Genomic DNA, 24663 nt, shown 5'->3' with positions numbered 1-24663 from the left:
CTTGCTTACAGAGGCATGTTTTTCTGTGGGTTTGCTATCTCAGTGATAGCTCATTTGCTGCACTTTGGAGTTCCTTATAAGAACTCAAACTTTGGAGCAGGAGACTGTTCAGTGTGATCATCAGAATGATTTTCTTCAATTCACCTATCAAGTTCTAATCGGCTCGACTTTTTGAGAAATCAGATGTGGGCCCCAGCTCAGGAGTGTGGAACCAGGCCATGAACCATAAGGTTGGTGCTTCGATCCCCAGCTCCTCCTGTTCCTGTCCAAGTATTCTTGAACGATCACTGAACAGTGAAGTTGCTCCCAATATGTGTTTATAGGAAGGAAATTCAATTTGTTTTGGACCAAAGCAACTGCCTTATTAAACATACTGTAATCTTATGTTATGGAAGCTGTGATGTCTTTTCTCTAGCTGACCCATCAGTAGACACATTGACACTTCTGGTCAGGTTTGTATTCCATTGGATGCATGCATTGAATGACAGGCCTGCTGAGGAGTGAAGCATTCTCCATGTGTTACAATAAACTCCCACTGCCAGCAGAGTTGTGGTGTTGCTGCGTAAGAGGCGTTAGCAAACACTCTTAAGTGCAAGTGTTGACACTTGAATTCTCTGTAGCAGCGAGGTGAAGCCGGGCCTGGAACAGTCTTAGCTCAGGACTTGTTAGAACTGGAGCAGGTCTGATGGTTTTTAGCTGAGTCAGACTCAGTCGCTCATTCTCTGCTCTGTCATTATATGATTAGCTCTATAACTCTGCACAGGTGTGTGTCATTTCTATCTCTGGCTGTATGTGTCTGAGCAGGTTTTTACATTACTCATCTATTCCTCCCTGACTTGCACTACTAGCAAAGCTCAGAGGGGATCACTCACTGAACGTGGCAGCGTGTGTCCCTCTGTGGGGCTTCTAAAAGGAACAAAAGGTCAACATAGTGAACACAACATTCCCACACAAATTCAGACATGTTCATGAAAAAATACACAAATACTCCCCCAGAACACACTCTCTAACATTATTTGTTCACTCTTTTCCTGTTTCTGTGTCCTGCTGAAAAGATTGTTGTCGGTTGCTACTGCAGATGTTGTTTCTGGCAGGAACCAGTTCAAGCGAGGACAGACAGAAGTGGAAAGTTTTGCTTTTTTATACCGTGAGGCATTTAGTTTGGGTGTCACTGTGTGTACGTTGAAGGAAAATTCTACGCTGTAACCGCTGTCATGTAATGGAAGCTAAAATTGGTCTGTTTTGGAGGTTTTTTGGTGGGGTTGTTTAATGTTGCCAGTGTCGTGGGTGTTTGAAGCAAAGTGTGGATACTTGACACTGATTGATGAAACAAAAAGGCCCAGTGTGGATAATGATTCTGACCATGTTACACTGATGATTTTCAGCTAGCATAGTCAAGAAACATTGCATCACATTTGGTATCCATTATGGCCAGTGGGCAGACACAATGACATCAATCTTCTCGTCTAACTCGGCAAGAAAGTGAAAAAGCGTTGTTGAATACGTTGAACTATTCTCTTAACATCACCACCAAAATAAAATTAAAGACTAAGAACAGAAATTGTAGTGGATAATATTCTGTTTGGGGAGAAGAGGGAGATTTTCAAATTAACTTCAATACTGAGAATTTCTTCCGAGCACAGTGGCACTTCACAGTGAAATGTCACATTGAGCTGTGGTGGCAGCTTCTTGGTTAGGATTGTAACTAACAGGCTATCAGCCCAGTGTCTACATGTGAAGCTTCAGCTAGTTCAACTCAGTTGTCATACAGTAGATTTAACAGTAGTAGTTGATAGAGTCTTAGACTTTATATTGTTACCTGCTGTCTTTTCATTGGTCTTCAATCCTTTATTGTTTTCTTCAAAATGTTTTCAATTGTGATTTTGATTGGGTAAGTCACATTGTCAGTGAACAGACTGCCACAACAAGTGTTCACTAACCAGCACTGTGTCTTTCTGTAAGCCTGGAAAAGATAGGATTGGATTCTTCAGAATAAAAACTCAGTATAAAGGTAATTTGGAGTTTTTCTGATTTGACTGAGACCTCACAGGGGTCCTTCTTTGCCTTTCGTTCTCATGTGTGCAGTGTGTACTGGATACAGGCACAGATGCAGTCAAACTGTCACTTTCTCTGTCCTGCTCTTCTTCCCCTTCTTTTAGCAATAGTTTAACCCAGTAGCTCAGTGACCTTGTACTGAATGTATAAAAGCATGTTCAGTGTGTGTGTGTGTGTGTGTGTGTGTGTGTGTGTCAGAGCAGCAAAGCAGAGTGCTGTGATTCTTCCTGACAGTTCTGCAGTGCGACCGAATCCACTGCAGCAACACCAGACCTGTGTGTGTGTGTGTGTGTGTGTGTGTGTGTGTGTGTGTGTGTGTGTGTGTGTGTGTGTGTGTGTGTGTGTGTGTGTGTGTGTGTGTGTGTGTGTGTGTGTGTGTGTGTGTGTGTGTGTGGGTGTGTGTGTGTGTGTGTGTGTGTGTGTGTGTGTGTGGGTGTGTGTGTGTGTGTGTGTGTGTGTGTGTGTGTGTGTGTGTGTGTGTGTGTGTGTTCTTCCATTGATGTCTGCAGTGTCTGAATGGTGATTATGAGGAAACCTCTTAACGCCAGTCTGGGGGGTTCTGTGTGGTCTCGTGTCATGTTGCCGTCGTTCTGAAACCAGACAGTTTTTCTGTGTTGGTGCTGCACAATTCAAAAACGTGTTGACCATCAGAGGCCACGCATCAGATTTCAGTGTGAAGATGCACACCGAGGTGGTGTAGCGTGCTTCCTACTGTGTCAGCATTGTCACAGCAGGGGGTAACCACACTGATATTAAGGCATTGCTGAGGACAGTGGATAAAGCGTAAAGTTCCCTGCCCTTACCCAGGCTAGGGTTACAACTATTATGAACTGCTGATGAACTATTATCTCAATGAATCATTTCTTCTATAAAATGCTGATCATAGTCCCACTCAAATATTCAGATATTCAAATGCTTGTTTCGTCTGACCAACAGTCAGACCAACCAAACCAACAGATGTTCACATTTGGCAGCTTTCCTTTAAAAAAAAAGGAACTTGAGTGATTCATTTCATTATTGAAATTGTTGCCAATCAGTTTTCAGTAATCGACTCATAAATTAAGCAATCTCTGTTAGGTCATATATTCAATATTTTAGTTAATTTATTTTAAACAATTTATTCATGGCTTCCTTGTCAGCCAATGGAGAGATGAACCTTTTGCACACAGACTGTTACATTAACTGAGGAAATATTGTGCACAGATTTGGTGTGTCAGCAAAAGGTCCAGGAACCCGCTGTGCCAGACTGGATACAAAGGAAATGTGACAACACGTTAACCTAGTGGCTTGCAATGTGAACGCTAACTTGCTTCCTGAAAAGCTGATGTTTTGCAGATGTTTTTATGCCCAGCAGTTACAAAATCGATTTTGTGAAACTGTACTGTCATCTAAAATCCAGCTCAGTTAGTAGCAGGTCTAATTTTTTTACATTCTTTTTTTTTTTTTGGGGGGGGGGGGGGGGGGGGATTTTTCAAATTTGAATTTACGGCATTGTCTCTGAACTTCACACTGCAATGCCAACAGACCAGTACCAGCTCTTTGTGCTGTTATTCCTGCCCTCCAGCGCTGGCAACTTGTGTACCATTTGAATTAAAAAAAAAAGAAGGAAAGAAAAGCAGGCTGCAGATTTAACCTGAGGGTGTGTGTCTGTCAGTGCACTAAGTAGTTCTGTGGTGGGTTGTGAGTACGTGTGTGAGCTGGTTACCAGGCAGATCAGTGTATTACTTACTACTCGCAGCTCAGCAGCAAGGCACTGACTCTGACAGGGTTGAGGGTTTGATTCCCTCTGGATCTGTTAAACACCGGCAGTGAAGAAGAGTTCATTTTATATAACTTGCTGCAGTAACAACATCTGATGTTTTGAATGCTACTAATCAGACACACTTTTCTAAATTGTTGTGTTAGGGGTTTGTGTACCACCCGTATGCCTTATGCTTCTCAGCTGTAAATGTGTCTCTCTCTCTCTCTCTCGCACACAGACAGACTTACATTCATTTCTTAATACACGGCTGCAATCCTAATCCTAATTCTATATCTTAATCTTAAAACCAGGTCCTTGCCTTCAAATAGTTCTAAAAAATAATGAGTTACATCTAAAATGTCCTCACAATGCAAAAATGTCCTGAAGACAGTGGTCCTCCCAAAAATACCACTACAAGCCCACAAACACACACACGCATATCATCCAGTCTGAAATGAATTCATATTTTGGTATTCAGTGAACAGTCACAGGATTTTATACACACACACACACAAACACACACACACACACACACACACACACACACACACACAGAAATTCCTGTGTTTAAAACCACATTTACTGCTGAGTTGGACACACAACTTGTATGTTTTCATTTTTGTCCTGAGTAACACTACATGATAAATTGTGTAAATGAACTTCAGATCTGAAGTGTGATGGCCAACAGAACAACAGTCCTCATTACACTGGTGGTAATTGTTGTTCTAAGCCAAGTCTGTTCTGGTGTGATTCTTACTTCATGTTCTGAATCTCTACTGTTTTTAACCCAAAACGACTGTACCTGTCGCTACAACACTAAATACAGTATCTACATAGTCTTAGTCAACCTCTAACTGACACGCTGTAGTCACATAATAAGATGTTGCATAGTGTTACTGAACTATCGCCATAAAATGAGACCTGGGTGGATCTAAGATGGTTAATAAATGATGTATGTGTGTGCTGCCAGCAGGATTATTTGTCTTGATGCTTTGAAGAATCAAAATGATTAAGCAATGTATTAGAAATGTTGTAACAGTGTCTTTATTGTTTCAATTAAATGTTTCCCAGTTTGCCAATTATTCTGATAATTTATTGTGGAAACTATAATCATGACATTATACACACTATTAATTGTGCAGCCCTCCTAAATCAGATTTCCAAGTCTCATTATGAGTGAAATAATGGAGAGGTAAAGCTATTGTTTTCAATCCGAGATTTTAAAGCCTCTGTTTTGGCAGGCCATGTTGTTTCATAATACCCTTTAATGCGGCCTGTTGGGCAACAGACGAGTCATAAATCTGCAGAGAAGGAGAACCAGAGCTTCTGCATCACAAATCCTCAGTATTCATATTACAAACATATTTGCATTTACAAGAAGATGACCTCAAAAGTAAAAAGATATAAGAAAACCAACTCAAGATGCTTAATTCTGTAAGTTGAATGTAACTTACTTGGCTAATAGAAAGGATATTAATAAAAATAGGTTTTAAAACTGAAATATTTCACATGACATAGTGGGAAACTGAAATCTGAATATATGTACCATGAAAGGCTGGCTGTCTCAGAAGTGATTAGAACTGCAGCAATTAGTCAATCGATTGATTAGTCGATTGACAGTAAAAGGATTGCCAGCAATTTCAGTGCTTAATTCTATACAGTTTTTTTTTTTTTTTTAGGTAAAAATTAAACAAACGTCCTCTGGTTCCAGTACAGAGCTAATTTCCTGCCAAATAGAGGAAACAAACAGGCCATGTTTTACAAATGGTGTCCTCATTTGTTTAACATGATTTAGAACATGTCAGTCATGCCTTTATTTTTGCCCTGCCTGACTTCTGCAGTGCCCTTTTCACCAGCCGTAGTAAACCTGCATGTCTTCGGCTTGTACACAATGCAGCAGCCGGCTCTTAAGTAGAGCTGACTGTAGATCTCTCTCACTCCTGCACTGTCTGCCACTGAAGTTCTGGTTTGATTTTAAGATTCTTAAGAATCACTTATAATCGCTACATGGCTTAGCTCCTAATTCCTTCATTACCGAGCAGCCACTCAGACTCTCAGAGTTTTTTGCCTTTGGAGATGTTCACTGTGTCAGATCGGCCACAACAAAATTGTCCCAAAATTGGGCTAGTCTGATCCAGGTATTAGTTTATCCAACCAAAACCTGTTGACTTTACCACATGGTAAACATAATTTGCCAAACATGAAAGCAAGCACAAGAATCATTGTGTGTTTTCTAAGGAATCTTTATGAACATGGCCCCTGGTCTTGACTGTGAGTGAAGGTTTGAGACTGGGAAGACAATACTCCCACGCACTGCTTTTAGAGTTGGCCGGTAAAAAGTCAAGTAATGTATTGTTAGTGGTTGAAGGTTTGTGCCTGGGTTTGACCATTTTTGTATATGTGAAAGGGTGAAAGTCATAAAGTGGAATCTTCAGTTGCCATTAGTTTTCAGTAGTTCTGATTTTTCAATTGTTCTTTTTGGGGTTCTTAAATACCAACAAAGTGGTAAGATTACGTAGCTGTTAACCCTCTGGATGACAAAAGACAATGAACACTCCAAATAAGAGGCCAAAAAAAAATTTGCAGGAAAGAAGATCCACAAAGCTATTGGGGAAACTCTGAGTAAATGAAATTGAGAGACAAACCGCAAGAGAATGATATTTCTAGCATTAACCCACAATCAAAGACATTAAGCACACCAATCCCTTCAGAGTTATTTATAGAAGGCAGATGGGCAACCACGAGCGGTTTTGAAACAATTCTTCCAAATACTTTTCTGTGAAGAAAGCAATTGCAAAACAGTGGGTTGAGGAACTATTTTTAAATCAGTTTTTAATTCCTGGAATGAGATGGAAGTGTTAAGTTGTATGCCACAACCACATCAGTCCAAAACTCAGCGAGCTAGCAGCCAAAGTGTAGCAGAAAAAACATCACTAAATCATAAAGTATGTCTTACTTTTGCTGCTTTGTGGTCAAAAGTTATATTCCAGCTTGAAAAAACGCTGCTAATGTCTCCTCCTATGACTCTGTGTTAGTTTGAGACCATTCACGAAGGTCCTGGTTGTTTTCATAAACAGGGGGTTTCTAGATTAGAGAGAGCGCTCTTCATGCAATAACCTATCTCTGGGGTTACTTCCCTCTGGATCATCATTGGTGTTGCTGTGGTGAATTTTGACCCTCGAATCTCTTGACTCTGACTGGTTGATAGAGGTGTCGATCATCAAAATAGACCAATGGGTTGCTGAGCTATTGACTGGTCTAACTGCGCAGTTGAGCAGAGCGCTAACAGAGGACTCTGCTGAGCAGCCCGAAGTGTTATTTTACTGTTTTATTTGCATTTCTGATGACCTGTTTGTCTGTACTTTTCTGAGTCCAGTTTTTTGTTACTTTGCTAGTACATTTTCTACAATACCTTTTCTTATTCTTGTTCGTGGTATCTCATCTTTTTTTGATTTGTTGTCATTATTGTCAGATTGGTTGTGTTTTATCCAATACTGCTTTCACTGTTGCTTCCTGGAGGCCTAAAACCTTCAGCAGTCAACCCCTGTCTTCAGTTGAAGTGTGTTTGGCATGCATGTCTGTGCACTTAGATGTATTGTGAAGGCAGAAGAACCATTGTTTGTATCCATGCATGATCTTTTCATTACCTAGGAAAGGCCTTTAGGCTGAGCACTGGACACTTTATGTTATGTAATAGTTTGTGGACAACATTGAAGATCTATGGCCATAGGCTACTTCAGGTCTTTGTATGAGATTTGCTTGCAATTAGAACTTGTTAAATAAGGCCAGAATTGTTGCTAAATTGGGGATGCATGTTGCAGTCTGCTGTCCAGGTTCTGAATGTTGGCTTGTCACAGGACAGGTGTTGGTTTGAATCCCCAGACAGGTTTAGATGATCTGCGCTGGGAGGTTCAATTGATTGATTCATTGTTCTGATGTATCCATGAGCAGCACACTGGAAGAGGGCAGATAAATGCATTTTTGTCCCAACAACAGTGTTCTTGTTGTTTCTGCCATCAGCTACTGATCATATGAGAGCTGCTAATGATCTTATGCAAGCAAGGATTGTGAGGAGTGTGTGCGTATGTGTGTTTGCAACAGTGTCATTTTTTTGTGTGCATGTGATGTCTTGTCATTATTCTGTATTTGTATTGCACAGCTAGTTTGTGGAAGGAGGACAGATGAACACTCGCACAAATCCATGTGACAGATGAAATCATGCACACTGCAGCTTCCAAAAGACTCAGTCAGATGCAAACATATTAAACTTTTACACACACACACTTTCAACACTCACTGTGTTTGTGTATGAATTCCCGAAAAAGGTCAGACGTGATTTCAGCATGATTGAATCTGACTCGATGAAGTTCTAATAACGCCTGTGATGATTTAGTCAAATGTCACCAATTTCAGCTGAGTCAGCAAATGCAGACCAAGAGAGACTCGCTGAAGGAATTTGAGCAAGGAAAATCAAAATGGAGCGAAAGGCAAAGGGCGCAGAGTGGCTGGAAAGGAAAGCAGTGGGTCAAGAGGCGCGCAGACACATTGGCATAGAGAGAGAGACTGCTGCAGTGTATTTAAATGTTGTTGCCTGTCAGTTATTTTTAGGTCACACACATCCAGCCTGCTCAGCATGATAGAAACACACACACTGGTGCCACCTGCTGACATTACACATGGTGTGTAGACAGCTGCCAGTGTGTGTGTGTGTGTGTGTGTGTGTGTGTGTGTGTGTGTGTGTGTGTGTGTGTGTGTGTGTGTGTGTGTGTGTGTGTGTGTGTTCAGAGTTGTTGGAAATTTTCACCTTTCACCTTTGATCAAGCTAGCCAGGGGACGGATCTCAGTAGCCACAAAGGTGGAACATTTACTGACACGTGTACTTCCCAAAAAGACAAAGGGGTCCTTTAAAAATTCATGGTTACCTACAATCCCAAAATATTGAGACATCATCTGAACCAAGGCCAACTGTCAGAAGTCCAGTGTGGTTTTCATATAGTGCTGTCAGCAGGAAGGAAGACCACGTGTCTGCTGCTTCCACGTCCGTCCGAAGGAAATACAATCGTCTATAATAAAACATTTTCTGCCCCTGTGTCTCTGCAGGCTGATTGAATTCATCCACTCTGTGCTGTGTTGGAGCTGGACTGAGCAGTGTTCGCAGACCAAAGGTAAACAGCATTAAAGCACTCTTATCATTTCATATCTCACTGTCACGTGGAAAGTTCTGGTCTGTGCTTCATTCCAGATAGTGTTCACTTTACAGAGTCGTGCACTTTGTACATGCCCTCACAGTTTTTCTGTCTCACAATTTGCCCAAAAGTATGTGGCCATTTTGGGTACTTCTTGTCTGGGGCTGTTTGAGTTGGCTCCTCACTTCCAGTGAAGAGAAATCTTTAGAATTATGTTTTAGACAGTGGTGCTCTTGGTTTGAATAACTCTTTCCTGTTTCAACATTGATAATGTCCCTGTGCACAAAGCCAGGTTCATAAAAAAATGGTTTCCCAGTTTGGTGTGGAAGACCTTGACTGGCCTGCACAGAGCCTTGACATCAACCCCATCCAACACCTTTGACACAAACTGGAAGGCAGAAAGGCAGACTAAAGCCAGGCTTTATCACCCTTCATGAGTCACTGACCTTGCTAATGTTCTTCTCGCTGAATGGGAGCAAATCCCTGCAGCACGATTCCAGCATCATATGGAAAGCCTGAAACCAGTGAAGACTGTTATAAAAGCAGAGTTATTCCCATATTTTGTAATGAGATGTTCAACTGTCTGGTAAAGTATGGGCACAATGTCTTGGCTATGATATTATTGAAACTGGTGTGCTGACATCTGGTTGGGGCGCACTGTGCAGCATTTGTTATTGTCCCACTGTGTTCATACTTGAGCCATATCCAAAGTACAGCATGTGATATTTTTCTATTAATGTCCTGTATGCCACTTATTTTCTTTTAGTCCATAAATATCAAACCAGTTGTAAGAAAAACCATCAAGCCAGTATTCAACCGATGGTTTGAAGGCTGTGTCAAGGTTTCCAAAGTAAATGTTCTTGTTGTGAATGTTACAATCAATCACCCTCAGCCTCTTTCAGGCTTCTGCATTCTTTACGCTTGTGTTTCATCCCTGTTGAGCTTTGTGGGATCCTGGATGTCTCTGCGGTAAGAGGATCCCACGTTTACCCACCGCCAACTCTTGAGTGTCAGAATTTTAAATCTGTGGTCAGTGTAAACTAATTCCTGGATGCTTGTGAGAGAAGCCATGTCATTTTCTGCTACAGCCTGTGGGGGGTAGGTATGCAGAGTGGAAAGCGACATGATACTTTTTATGTGATGGAATTTTATTTTCCATATATATCTATATGTGTGTGTGTGTGTGTGTGTGTGTGTGTGTGTGTGTGTGTGTGTGTGTGTGTGTGTGTGTGTGTATAAACAATCAAATGGAATTATTGCTTTGAATGTAAAGTACATTATGGCTTTATTCATGCAGATTTTTGCACAGCGTTTACCCTCCAACACCACCTGTGGGGCGGCTGTGGCTCAGGAGTTAGAGCAGCTCCTCCCTCCTGTCTGCATGTCGAGGTGTCCTTCAGCAAGATACTGAACCCCAAACTGCTCCTGATGCCTGTGCTGTCGGTGTGTGAGTGTGTGAGTGTTAATGGGTGAATGCGGAACGTATTGTAAAGCGCTTCAAGTGGTAGGCTAGAAAAGTGCTTTATACTGTAAATGCAGTCCATTTACCATTTGATATAACTGTAGACAAGGTATAGTGAAGAAAACATCAGTAATGATGGCAAGTGTGCTGTATATAAAATGAAAAATCTATAGAGCACATGGATCAGAAAAACTTGGAACCTCAAACAAATAAAATTTCAAATCAAAGTAAAATGCAGAAATCGAGTGTTACTCTACCCAAACTCAGAGCCAGCATTCAGACACAAATCTGTCTCACTACTGTGTCCAAGGTCATGAATGACATTCTGAGATCAACAAAAATCTCCATTTGTTTTGGCTTGGAGGTGGTTTAGGGACACTTTGGAATGTTGGTTGTTGAGATTTTGTGTGTGTGTGTGTGTGTGTGTGTGTGTGTGTGTGTGTGTGTGTGTGTGTGTGTGTGTGTGTGTGTGTGTGTGTGTGTGTGTGTGTGTGTGTGTGTGTGTGTGTGTGTGTGTGTGTCAGCTGTGGAAGTTGGAAAAGAAGAGAAACACACTGTGGCAAACAGTGCAGGACAGCAGGCAGGTTGCAGTAGTGTGAAGTATTTAGAGTAAAAGATGGGCCGAGTGTAGCCGAGCAGAGTAAACTCAGAGCACCACAGAACGCAGTCTGTCTCTACCTCCCACTCTTCTCTGTATTAATCTCCCTTCCTCATATTGAGAGACAGAGGCAGATGTCGATATGAGGCAGGGAAACAAAAAGGAAATGATGTAATCCCTCCTGTTGGTCTCAGGGGAAGTGATTTCATTGTTGCTGTGCTGGATCAGCAGGCGGCTCCTCGCTTGTGCTCTGCTTCCTCTGCCTCTCTCCTTTCTTCTTCCTGTGTGATGTCAGTGAAATGTTTCTGTTCTGTTTCGCCATGCTCAGTCACAAATTACGCCTGTGAATAAAAAACATGGTGGTGGTTTTGTGTGTTTTACCTAATTACTGAATCTTTCACCATTAGTAAGTGGGCAACCGGGCTTTTCAGCATGTCTAGCTTGTGTGTTAGCAATAGCTTGTGCGGCATTCATGTGCTGCTTACTCTTTACATATTTCTCAAATAATAGCTGATAGAAATCCTCTCAGCCTGTGTAAAATGCACCTGTTCTGTCTGTTAGATGTGGATGTGGACAACATATTTTGCACCACGTTTCAGTGTGCTCATCGTTAGCTTCAAGCCTCGGCACATCTTGGAGCCACTTTTCAGATAAAAGTTCTTCCTTCTCGTAGCGATTTCACAGTTCAAACTATTTACAGTGTCCATCCAAAGTGATCCCATTCATATCCAGACCCGGTTCAGTTGCTGCCCGGTATGCAAAGGCATGTTTCGAAACAACCTGACATTAAACATTTCAGATTTTTGTTGTTATTCCGCATCTGCGATACCACTTATGTGCGCCCCAGGTTACAGGCATCATAAAAGTAGCCTTTTACAGAACAATTGTATTGGATTGCATTAGATGTTACAGGTATTCCTAATAAAATGACCACAAAAGTTGTAGTCTTTGAGATTTCAGACCTGGTTGATTTGGCAAGATCTGTGGTTACTGGTGGTAACAGCAGGTGTGGTTTCATACTACAGGTCCCAGAAGTGTAGGGGCAGTAAAACAACGAAGTCAGCAATAATTTAATGATAATGATAATGTCTTTTCCCATCATTCTCAGTAAAAGGAGCTGTTACTTCAATGACAAGTTAGAGGTGTGCAGCCTGTCGCCTGCAGCTCTTCATCGAACAGCTCGCTGTGGCTGCTCCTTCATATTCCATCACTACCTGCAGAATTTCAGACTGAGCTGCTGTCTTTTTCTGAAGATGCATTTTTATTGAACAGTAGTAGTCAGTATCAATCTCACTGACAAACACATTGTATTTCCTGTCACCACTTCATGATAAACTCTGAACCTCAAGTTGTGTTTTTTGCCTGCACCTCTATGGAAATAGCACAGTCATTGTTAGAAGTAGGATGAACTGAAAAATGTCTGTTGTGCAGTATAGCAGGTATAAAGCCATAAATCTTTTGTTGCATTTCTGTGATGATTTTTCAAAAAACAAAAAATGTGCCCACTAGTGTTACCAATATTGGAAAAAATGGGGGCTCCATAAGCTCTGCGTATTTAGAGTCTTTTTATAACCTGTAGAAACATTTACTTTTGTCTTCCTGCTACATATATAGTCAGTCACATACAGTAATTTTTACCAACTTTCCACTTCGACATTTTTTCTTAAAGAAAGGTAGATGTTCGAAAGAAGCATTGTAATGTTTTGTTTGTTTGTTTTCGAAACACTATTACATTACTTTTACTGAAAGGAAGTCAGGCTGCACCAGTCAGTGATAATCAAATGCTATTCCAAACAATAACCCTCCCTGAAAACTGTCACATGACAGAGCTTGTGAGAACTTGTGTTAGAGACATGCAGTACTCACTGTTCCTCAAAGCAAGTTCAAAGTGTGGATACTGTTCTTATGTTGGATCAGATAGATGAAGTCTGGGTCTTGACTTATGATTTTACAGTGTGTTGATAGTCCTCTCTGTTCTCCAGGTTGCTACACACTCAGTGTCTTAGCTGACTACCAGTCTATGACATCAGCCAAGCAGGGTTTCACTGCCTGACCTGGCAGCCTTTAGGCCTCACACACACACACACACACACACACACACACACACACACACACACACACACACACACACACACACACACACACAGACTGGCTCCTGTAATTGATGTCACAGTGTGAATCCTGGGGCTTATTATGTACCCTGGTGAGACACTGGCGCACACACATGCACAGGCTCTGTGTGTGTTTTAGTTACAGCGTGGAGTTGAGCACGAAGAATGACATTAAAGCTTAAAGTCTGCGAGGAAATGAAACAAAATATTTCTCCTACTTGGGTTTTTCTTTAATGTCAAATGTTATTTCCGTTATTGTCAGCCAGGGAAAAAAAAGAAAAATGAGTACAAAAAGTGGAAAACACCCCAAAAATTGACAAAAGAAGTGAACTGTTTGTAACAAAATCAACGTCTGACTGTTAAGATAAGGAAGGACGTGTTTTCTCATAAGTTCAGAAAGTGGTCAGTTCTTTTCACAGGCAGTCCTTTAGAGCGTGTGTGTGTGTGTTTGCGTGTGAGAGAGAGAGAGAGAGATCATCTCAACATCTCAACTTACTGTCTAGATTTACTCATTACTTTTTTTCTCTGAATCTGATTTATAGCTCCACTTCACAAAAACCTAACAACCAGGTCTAAAAATACCTGTGTGTGTGTGTGTGTGTGTGTGTGTGTGTGTGTGTGTGTGTGTGTGTGTGTGTGTGTGTGTGTGTGTGTGTGTGTGTGTGTGTGTGTGTGTGTGTGTGTGTGTGTGTGTGTGTGCCCCCGCCTGTACATGTGCGTGTGTGTTTTAAAGTGTGAGAGAGTGTGTGTGATGTCCTGATATAGAGCCGTGGGAACAGGCCACATTGAATGCTGTTGAAGGAACTTTAGAGCCTTTTCTGTTGTTGTTTTGTTGTGGCAGTGGACCAGTTGAGGCTCTGTGGGAAACTGGGAGCTGCCCAGTACAGATGCAGTGTGTGCTCAAGGGCGCTAAAGCAGTAGATGCTAGTAGAGTCAAGAGGGAGCAGAAACAGTTGCCAACAGTGGAGTTTATTGTCCTCTCCTATCCTCTCATACCCTTTATTCTCCTCCCCCCTCTGTTACTCCCCTCTCCTCTCCTCTCCTCTCCTCTCCTCTCCTCTCCTCTCCTCTCCTCTCCTCTCCTCTCCTCTCCTCTCTTTTACTCTCCTCTCCTCTCCTCTCCTCTCCTCTCCTCTCCTCTCCTCTCCTGTAGAGTCTATGCTCTATCGTTGCTACAGGAGATAAAGAAACTGCAGTAATAAATTTTGTATTTACTGTCTCACTCACCCTGATTAAAATGGAGAAGAGATAAAGTAAACGATAGCAGGGAGAAGGGTGAGTAGAATAAGGAGCAAGACATGGGGGAGGAAAAACAGTCATATATAAGGAAGAAGGGAGCGAAATTAAGGGAGAGAAAAAATGAAGTAGGAGGAGTGAAGGATGGGAGTATGATTGCATGGTTTGAGTCTGACAGACAGGAGGAGTGTGGCTGCAGCAGCAAAGTAATTACTGTTTACTTTGGACACACACACGCACAGCACTTTTAGCCCATCAGGACGACTTGCTGTCTCAGCTCTGTTTGACAGAGAACAGAGGTTGACAGAGTGCTGGTTTTAAGACTTTCTGGTGGTGCATTCAACTACAGTCTGACACGAGAGAGTCAGTGTCCTACAGCTGAGCAGCAACCAGTATCACACAGAGGCGGCCAAATGCATGTGATCCTTCAATGTTTAACCTTTGTTTCTTTCTCTCTGGGTTGACAGATCAGTTTATTTTGCTTTTCTTCAGACACCATTGCTTCCATGAATACACCAAAATTAGGTCTGAGGCTCCTGTCCCTGCTGGCATCTACGGCATCATGTGGTGATAATTTCTAAAAAATAAATAGCAGGGACTGACTGTTAGCCCTTTCGCTTTCTCTGAAACTCCATTTCTTACCGTAGTGAAGTAAAAGGAATCATTGCCTGTCAGGTACAGGAGGGAAACAAAACAGTAAGCCTATGAAACAATTTGAAAAAATGTTCAGATGTGGTGTAAGTTGACTAAAACATGCCAAACCTGCATTACGGTCTCTTAAATCCAAACATGCTCACTCTAAACATTGTACAGTGTGTCTTCTCTGTTTGTCCTGCGTGTCCCAGAATGCCATTGGACAACCCTCAGAAAAGAGGTCCATACACATGTGTATATGGGCTCCATCTGGGTTTGCACACATTTTCTTTATATGCAGTAGATATATATAGAATCACAGTATTTCTCTGTACAAATGCACAAGGATAAGCTGGGTTGATATGGATAAAATATAAAGAGTGATTATTATCACTATATTAGTTAAATATTGATATAAGTATTGTATATTTCACTATCCAGAAGCACATGTTTAACATATAAGACCATGTTTGACACAAATATTTACCTGCAAATTTTTTTTGTTTGAACAAAATCCAGTAACTTCAATGAGTATATATGTTCTGTGAAATACTAGTAATTGATTTACACATCGAGCACACCTAGAGCAGCCCCAGTATTTCTTTGCAGCCGTGTTTCTGTCTACTTGACAAATCAAATTTTTTATTTTTCCCCTTAGCTCTGCCTGGGCCTCCGACAGTTCCTGAGGGACATGTCTGGCTGTTTAGCTGCTAAATGCTTCACAGTGTTCACCAGCTTGTCACTGTCTGTCTCTTGTTTGGTGGAAGTAAGGTTAATGATGCAAGCCATGAGAGGCCATAATAACCAAAACGACGAGCTCAAAGAGCTGGAATCAGATTTGTGTCGAGCAGCTTTTGCAGGTCAGAGCTTCCACGTTTCCTCTCGAGATAAAGCCAGCGGAGGTCAGATGCGACGTGAAGGGAATTTTCTTCTCATTGAGATTGAGCCTGCAAAGAAAAAAGGTTCATTTGTTGGCCCGCATCTAACATTCGCCAGTGTGGAAACAGCAGATTGTTGTACAAGAGCGCAGCTGTGAGAGTTTTCACAACGCTCCTCCAGTCCCTCAGCAGTCTCACACACACACACACACACACACACACACACACACACACACACACACACACACACACACACACACACACACACACACACACACACACTTGCCTTATCCTCTAGCCTAAATGACAGACCTTGCTAACCACAGGGATCTAATTGTAGCACCGCTCCTCACAGTGTGTGTGTGTGTGTGTGTGTGTGTGTGTGTGTGTGTGTGTGTGTGTGTGTGTGTGTGTGTGTGTGTGTGTGTGTGTGTGTGTGTGTGTGTGTGTGGTGTTTTTCAATGTGTTTGTATGTGGGTGTGTGACATTCTGCTCTCTAATCTTGTGTGTGTGTGTTGGCTAGCTGTCTCTCCCCAGAGAGGGACAGGGGGGCGACAACAAAACGGTTACCCAGGAATAGCACACTGTGCCCTGGGCAATACTCTGGGGTCGCCTGGGTGGAGATCTGGAGGAGAGGAAAAGGAGGAGGTGAGGAGAGATGGGAGTATAGAATGGTGGTGGAGGAGAGCAGAGAAGTAGAGCTACAGAAGGGAGGTGAGATGGGAGAGAAGTGATTAAGAGGAGATGAGGGAAGAGGGGAGGAGGTGCAGAAGAGAGGACGATATCGATTTGATCAGATCGTAGCAACAATGCTCTTTTGGAAATGTAAACATTCTTGCCTGCTGATATCCAGAGTACATTTCCAAACCACAGGATCGCTACACTCACTGCTATGAATCACAGGCAAACTGTCAAGTGCATGTTAAGGACAGGAGAGGTCAGTAGTGCTGTTTTTGGCGGCCTGTTTTAATTTTAGTTTTAGTCTAGTCTTTGTGTCAAGCTGTCATTTTAGTTTTTATTAGTTTTAGTCACGTTCATACTCTTTTTAGTCAAGTTTCAGTCGACTAAAAGTCTGAGCATTTTAGTCTTATTTTAGTCAGAATTATCTGTGACTATTTTCGTCTAGTTTTAGTTTTCACAATTCAAACAAGGTTGTCTTATTATTATATTATTGTTACCTTATAGACTAAAGAATCAGAATCAGAAATCCTTTATTAATCCCCAAGGGAAAATTGTTTGAATACACGAATACATCCATTCCACACACGGAAGACGCTCTGATTTGAATTTACAGCATATTTATCTCCTCTTCTTCTCATGTATCACACACACTGTCTTAGTCTCTCACTTCTTGTATTCCTGTCTTATAAATCCTGTTCATGATTATTACTCATAGACGGTGGAACAGACTGTGCTGTCTTCCTGCAAGCATTGGCAACAGTCTAATGTTGACTTATTGTTAGCATTGGGATTTTTGAAATAAAGTCTAAAGCTGTAACGGTCCAGTGACTGCAGTGTTCACTGCACGACAGAAGTGTCAGTGTTTCCTCTACATTCATTTAGGAGTGGTGGGCCGCCATTCCTAAATCCTAGCCACCGCTCCTTCAAATGTTTTTGTTTTTTGTTTTTTGTTTTTTTTAATTGTCACAAATACACCACCGCCGCATGTCTCCACCTTCACAGCAGAGTCCAATGTTAATTACTCGCGAGAGCGCGGCCTTGAAAGTGACGTCACGTCAAGCACCCAGGCACCAGGTCAGAGAGTCAGAGGAGTGTCGTCTTAGAAAATAGGGCAGCGACTTACCAGAGAAAAGGTAGACTTATTAGCTTAAGATAACTCACAAAAGATTTTACAAGTTAAATAGACATTCGCAAAATATTGACGGCCAGCTAACGTTACGTAACATATCGGTAGCTTAAGATAATCGGACCCGGTGCCAACTCAGTGTCGCCAACGTGGGTAAACTAATTGATAGCTTTAAGCTAATATCTGCACGCCATGATGTAACTGCTGACTGCGTTTTCAGATGAGCTTGTTCAGATATTTCTCTAAGAAGAGAAAGACAGATGATGAAGATGACGCTGGTCAGCAGTGATGTGTCAGTCGCTTTGAGGTTTTTTTTGTTTTTTTTCTCAACTTTTTTTTCCCGTTCAAGCCGCACGTGATTGGTCAACTACATGATGGTGGCTTCAGTGTGTATGCACTGAGCAGGAGGGGGAGGAGCGGGGGTTACAGACATAGCACATGCGTGCATACGCATGCATACACACACACACACACACACACACACTCAGCCTTTAAAAAGCAATTTTCAACTGGCCATTCAGTAAATAGGTTGTAAAAGTAAAATCTGCTGTCAAGTGTCATTTGTTTATGCCGCCACGGCTCCCTGGAGAGCCTGCCCCCGCTGCTGAAAACAATCCTAGAGGAAACACTGAGTATGCATGGAACTGAAGTACACTAACAGTTTGCCAGTCATAGACGTTCACTCGCTGGAGGAATAAACGTGTTCTCTGAAGCTCATACTGGCCTTTTGATTTTGGTCTTTGTTGTGAATGACCTGCCAGTGGTGCTGGAGGAAAGGTCAGAGGGTCACCCAAATTATTAGAAACCTTCAGTTTGGGATCAGGAATGTTGATAGCATTTTGGACAATGTGGGGCATAGTTTTCAGTAGTTTTATACTCTGGAGCAAAATGTTACATGTTTCATACACACCTCAGTCTACAGCTTGTGTGATTTATTAAATGCAGCTGGACTTTGTTTCTTTAACTGCTAAATTCCTTTTGTTTCAGAGCCTGTCAGTATTACATTTTACTAACTCGCACCAGCTGTCATCTGTCACAAACAGGCTTTTATTGTTATTTTTGGATTTTAAGTGCAGCTTTCAACTTTGTTGTAATGTCAGTGCCAAGGAGCTTTAGAAAGGTTTCGAGAAGTCAACCAAGTTCCAGAGTATTTGGATCCAGTGTGTCAGGGCGCCGTGACCCTTGACTTCCTTATCACATGATGATCCAGGAGCTGAAGCACTTTCTGCTGTTTACTTGAGAAAGAGAGAGCGACGTGAAATCAGAATGTCATGTAGTGTAGTGCAGACTGTTGGCCACTAGATAGAGCTGACAGATCACAGTCTGCCCTGAAACTGCAGAAACACTAACCAGCATCTCTTTTTCCTGCCATTTCTTTTCTTTCCCTTCTCTCTTCTCTTCTTCTCTTACCCCCTTTTGTCATTTCCTTAGATGGATCAGTTATCAGATGAGGAGGTTGAAGTCAGGGAGGAAGAGGAGGAGGAGGAAGAGGACAGCGATAAGGAGGACCAGGACCTGGATAAGATGTTTGGAGCCTGGCTGGGAGAGCTGGACAAACTCACGCAGGTACAGACAGCAGGGAGGCTCAGAGCTGATCTGACAATGGATGCATTGCTGTACTATTGTGCCAATGAGCAAGCCTGTATTGTAAGCCTAAAATCTGAAGAGGTGTCGCACACATTTATTTTCTCCTTGTCTTTCCAGAGTCTGGATGATGGACGCCCAGAGCAGCCCCCCCAGCAGAAAGCTCCCCTCAGACAAGAGACTAACATGGCCAACTTCTCCTACAGATTTTCCATATACAACATCAACGGTCAGGCCCTCCAGTTCCTGTGCAGTTTGATTAGTTTTAAAACACACAAGTTTCCTCTCTCAGTCTGCTTTGGTTGTATCTGACATTCTGATTTCTCTGGGTCTGCAGAGGCATTGAATCAGGGGGAGAACGTGGACCTCGACGCTCTCATGGCTGATCTCTGCTCCATCGAGCAGGAACTCAGCACCATCAACACCAAACCCAACAGCGCTGGCAGCATGGCTCGCCTGGGGTTGACCGACACCAAGGTACACATTCACATCTGCATCTTATGTATCGTATCTTATCACACAAACTTCATCAGAGGTTTGTGTATTCTGCCAGTTCATTAAAATAACTTCAATTATAATTTGCTTTTTTAACTTAAATGACACATTTTGTTCTGCGTGGTCAGCTAGCTTTCATTGAGTCTATACACGCTCCTTCTTTGCATCTCCAGGTCCGTCAGAAGCCCCCTGCAGGCCGCAGCAGCAGGCAGCAGCCAGCAGGGAGCAGCGGTGGTGGTGGTGGTGGAGGAAGCAGCAGTAATAGTGTTAGTGGTGGCGGGGGCAGCAGTGGGGCAAGCAGCAGCAGCAGCAGCACGAGAGCATCACCAGCTGGCACTATCAGAGCTCCCACCGGGCATCATGGGAGGCCGGCACTGGCCTCTAACTTCAGTCTGGACGACATCACTGCCCAGCTGGAGAAGGTGAAATTCAGTATAAATATGTTTTTGTGCTTGGTGTTTTGATATCCATTATTTCAACAAAAACTCATATTCCTCTTTGGTTTTAGAACATAGTGAACCACATTTCTGACTGTAAGCAAACCAGCCGCTGCCTCATCAGGCTCATGGAAGTCTGGAGAAATCCAGGCATAAAGGGACACAGTGGGTCTCTTAATACTGCAAATCAGCAGAAATAGGTCAGGGAGAATTGGAAGCAGAGCCTTAGCTGCTGCTCAGCAGAGAAGGAAACTTGCTTCAGTGTGTTTGTGGTTGAACAATGGGCTTCCTCCCAACTGTGTTCAGTATTTTGCTGCAACCTTTTAGATGCTGTTTTTTCCTGTTGTGTGGGATTGTCTGGTTGAAAACCAGAAACCGGTGGTGTATTGAAACATTCCAGTGTTGCAAACAGCCATCGAAGCATCAAGGAGCAACAGCAACAACATATTCTTTATTCACTGAGAACTATTCAAATACATTCAGTTATTCACCAATATGTAAGAATTAGTTCCCAAGTTTAGCAACAAGGTCAGCACAGTGGAGCTTTCAGTACAGTCGAAACTGAACAGCTAGGCCATGCTAACATGGCAGTGCACTGATGATATTAAGCTGTTTGGATAATGGTCAAACGTAAATAAAGTTTCTTCTTCTGTTCTAAAAGTAAAGTATAAAATTGAGTCTCTGAGACTGTCAGATATATTCATTCAGTGTTGGTGGGCCGCCAACTTTGGCATTGCAGCAACCCCTGGCCTCATGTGACCTTACATGTGAATGATTCCAGTGAGTGTGATGCAGTGAGATACACAGATTCTTAATTTGGGAAAGAAGCAGCACTAGAACCTTTTTGATGAGATTTAAAAGATTGATTCATCCAGAGTTTTGCCAGCAGTATATGTGTGGGATGACATATTTCCTTGATGGTGTGAAATCTGCTTTATGTTGTCAGGCCAAAGCACCCACTAAAATCCTCTGTGCTCACTCCTGTTTGTTTTGTACAATCTATGAGCCTAACCTCGAGTATCTGTCCTGTCGGTCTGTTTACCCATCAGGCCTCTCTCAGTATGGATGAAGCAGCTCGTCAGACCTCCTCCCACTCTCTTAGCTCCGCCTCCTCCTATACGTCAGCCACAATGCGACGGCCTGGATCGTCTCAGCGCCAGCATCGACGCACAGGATCGGTTGGCACAGTCAGTGAACATGAGGTAAATTAAAGTCACCTCGGCCTTTTTATTCAATCTCCTTCTAACAGTTTCTGATTAAAATGTGTCAAATAGCACATTTATTTACCACAGGAGAGCCTGAAAAATTGTATCTCAGAAGCAAAACACTCATAGAAACTAATCAATATTTTGAGCTTATCAACTTTATATCAATTCTGTCAATCATTTGGGGCCATAAAGTCTCCACCTGACTTTTATGTTTCCTGGTCTTTGAGAATGACATGCCTGTCATTTCTCTTCTCTTCCTCCTGTTATGCCGCTTTAGGTGCGTTCAATTGTTCACTCGTCGCGCTCCTCCGTCACCTCAGCATCCGGGGTTTCTGTGAACTCTGCTTCTTCCATGGATTCGTTGGACAGTGTGCTTCGCTCCAATGAGCCGGACAGTCAGCAGCCTTCAGCTACTCCCTCAGCTGGAGCCAGTCAAGGTCATCACAACACAGAGGTACACACTTTTTCTGACCGAAGAATTAATGAATGTTTCATTTCTATTATTTTGTCCAGCCCATATATAGCAGTGATAGCCGGCTAAATAAAAGAAACACTTCTACTGATCGTAACCTTCCGAACGGGAGGTTTCAACTAACCAGCAGCCTCATTTAGCAAACATGCTGATGGCCTGTAAGACACATTAGCTAATGGGTTAGTCAGAAATATGAGCTTGTTACCTAAGCAGATGCTATGGCTAGCTAGCTAATGTGGCCATTAAACACAAAAACCCTCTGAGGAATGATTCTCATAGTGCTGACAGGAGGAGCCCGGCACAGCAGTCTACATCAGCGCCGGTTTCATGTTTCAGGTGTTTAGCAGCGGGACTGATGCTGCTTCGACTGCATTTATCTCACTAAAGCCTGTCCACTGACCAGGATTATGCTGAGTCTGCTATCATTTCAAGATGATTATGAAGGGATTATGTGTTTCAGATGATAGCTGCATTTAAAATACAGGAAAAATCATTAGCACACATGCAGTTTTAGAAGGGGCGACTGAGAGGGTCAGAATGTAAAGGACCATGTGAGGATCATGATATGATATGATTTACATTACTTTTACTGTACCGCCCGTTGTTTTTAGGTTTTAGTTGGAATGATCTTTCGTCTACTCGTGAATGCAGTGCGGACGTGTTCTGCATTTGAAAGTGACAATCACAGCACACACAGTAATAAAAGCAGATGTTCACTGCTGCTTGATTTTCAGTCATCATTCAGCTGCTGGCTGCAATGTGGGAAGCACAATTTAAAAGAAATGATTGTCAAATCTTATGTGTTTAATCAGATTTTGAAACAAGTTGTTTTTCCAAATAGATATATCATTTACCCAAAGTGTATTTTCAGGTTTCAAGTCGAATTTTTGCCCCCAGCTGCTAAAAATGTTTCTAAATCAGTCCTATTGTTTCCCAGAGCTGCAAATCAGGAGCAGGTCCGCCCTCCCTTTCTGTTGAGTTTTTAATAGTGTATGTAGGTTGTTTTAGGTTTTGCTGCAGCAGTGGTTTGTGTTGGTTGGCATTTTCTCCTGCTGCTGGCTTTGTGGTGCTGACAGTTTCTGCTGCTTCAGGCTGTGTACTCGCTTCTCTTAAGATCAAAACCGCTCAGTTTTTCTGTCCCAGAATATACTGACAAGAAAAGCCTGGTCATAATCTTGCCTGCATCACCTGCGTAGACAAATTTGAACAATTCGCAGCTGCGCTAGCAAATGTGAAAATGGAAAAAATGGAGAAAAAAACCCCCAGCCAATTACAGAGATTGTTTTTCACATCAAATTTTCAATTTCACAGGGTTTTTTCGAGTTTTTATACCTTATATTGTGATTTCTGACACTGTTGGCTGCTGAGGAAATGCCTAATGAAGATCCCATGGGATCAAAACGTTGCCTCTTTTAGTAAATAAATGTCCTTGGAGCATATGCAGTGTGCAGGCCACTTCTTCCTAATGCTGAGGAAATTTAACCTGAAACCTTGTTTATGTTAGTGCCTTGCTCAGTCCAAAAAGGAAACCCAATGAGCTGCTCTGCAAACACAAACCCTGTTCAGTGACTAGGAAACTGGGTTACTGCTCCAGTTTATCCAGTGCATACACAGATACTACAGCAAATGTAAGAGAGTGACGGAATGAGTAAAATTAGGATAATGAGATGAGAGGCCAGAGTGAGTCAGCAAATGAATATAAGTAATAAAAGAACAAAGCAAAGGCGAGAGGGCAAACAGAGAGAGGCGAGAGAAGAGAGGAGCAACACCACTGAAAAGAAAAGAAAAAGAATACAAGTGCAGAGAAAGAGAAGCAGAGGAAAACAAAAAGAGAGAGATGAGAGGAGACGATGTCCCAGAGCGCTGCTCCCATGAGTCCTGCTCATTAGAAACTGGGACTGCTGCACTTTGAATCACTGAGTCTTTCTCTCTTTTACATGCTCGCTCTGAGTGTCTATTCCAGGCAGTGACAATAACAACAATTCAGAACTCACTAAATTCCCCCACATGGGACGAGCAAGCAGCAGCAACCACCACTGAACATAATGGTTTGATGCACAGCTTCAACTAACAAACACAATCCAAATTCTACCTGGTTTTGCATGATAGACCAGATTATTTGACAAGAAATTCCCAGCACTGAGCCTGGATAAGGCCTGCAGTGTCTCATGATGAGCCTCCAGATGATAACAGTGTGATGCATTAACAGTACAGTGAATGGAAGATAAATGATTTGTTGTAAAGAGGAAGAGGAGCTGTTAGCGAGGATGGTGGGCAGCAGGAAGAAGCTTATCAGCCTGTTTTGTTTGATGGGACAAGCAGAAGGAGACGTAAGTGGTGTCTGGATAAGGCGGTTTTGTTGCAGGTCATACAGTAGCTGCTCATTTCCTGTCATCTGTCTCTATTAAAATAAATCACCATTAAAAATGAAATACCTATAAAAAGTCAATTTAGTGCACATGTAGAGCCAGAAATTATTCTAAAAGAAATTGTTATATCCAATATTGAACTATGTACCAATACCATCTATGACGTGAATAAATATGACTGTAGGATCATGTTGTGGGTTATCCTGCATGGACTCATTGATGAAGTCAAAGTATTCACACATCTATCATTAATCAAAATAAGGTCAGATTGTTCTGGAGGAAGGGGCCACAGTTAGAACATAAACCTGCACATAATATCTAATAATTCAGCCTGCGTGTGAGGTTTAAACTCACAAGTGCAACCACGAACCCTGTGTGTGTGTGTGTGTGT

General features: G+C 42.3%; 1 protein-coding gene across 2 annotated transcripts in view; it reads left to right on the top strand.

The window, feature by feature from the left end:
- raph1a (Ras association (RalGDS/AF-6) and pleckstrin homology domains 1a) overlaps positions 1-24663 on the top strand; it is a 60487-nt gene that overhangs the window by 10169 nt on the left and 25655 nt on the right. For both annotated transcript variants that reach the window (XM_070975329.1, XM_070975328.1), the window contains exons 2-8: positions 8897-8961; positions 19139-19273; positions 19412-19520; positions 19629-19768; positions 19960-20208; positions 21273-21425; positions 21709-21885. In XM_070975329.1, coding sequence (XP_070831430.1) covers positions 19139-19273; positions 19412-19520; positions 19629-19768; positions 19960-20208; positions 21273-21425; positions 21709-21885 — 963 coding nt within the window. In that variant the 5' untranslated portion in view covers positions 8897-8961. The remainder of the gene's footprint in view (positions 1-8896; positions 8962-19138; positions 19274-19411; positions 19521-19628; positions 19769-19959; positions 20209-21272; positions 21426-21708; positions 21886-24663) is intronic.

The sequence above is a fragment of the Chaetodon trifascialis genome, chromosome 12 (genome assembly GCF_039877785.1).
Source record: "Chaetodon trifascialis isolate fChaTrf1 chromosome 12, fChaTrf1.hap1, whole genome shotgun sequence".
NCBI classification, from domain to species: Eukaryota; Metazoa; Chordata; class Actinopteri; order Chaetodontiformes; family Chaetodontidae; genus Chaetodon; species Chaetodon trifascialis.
This window is presented reverse-complemented; position numbering and strand designations above follow the sequence as displayed.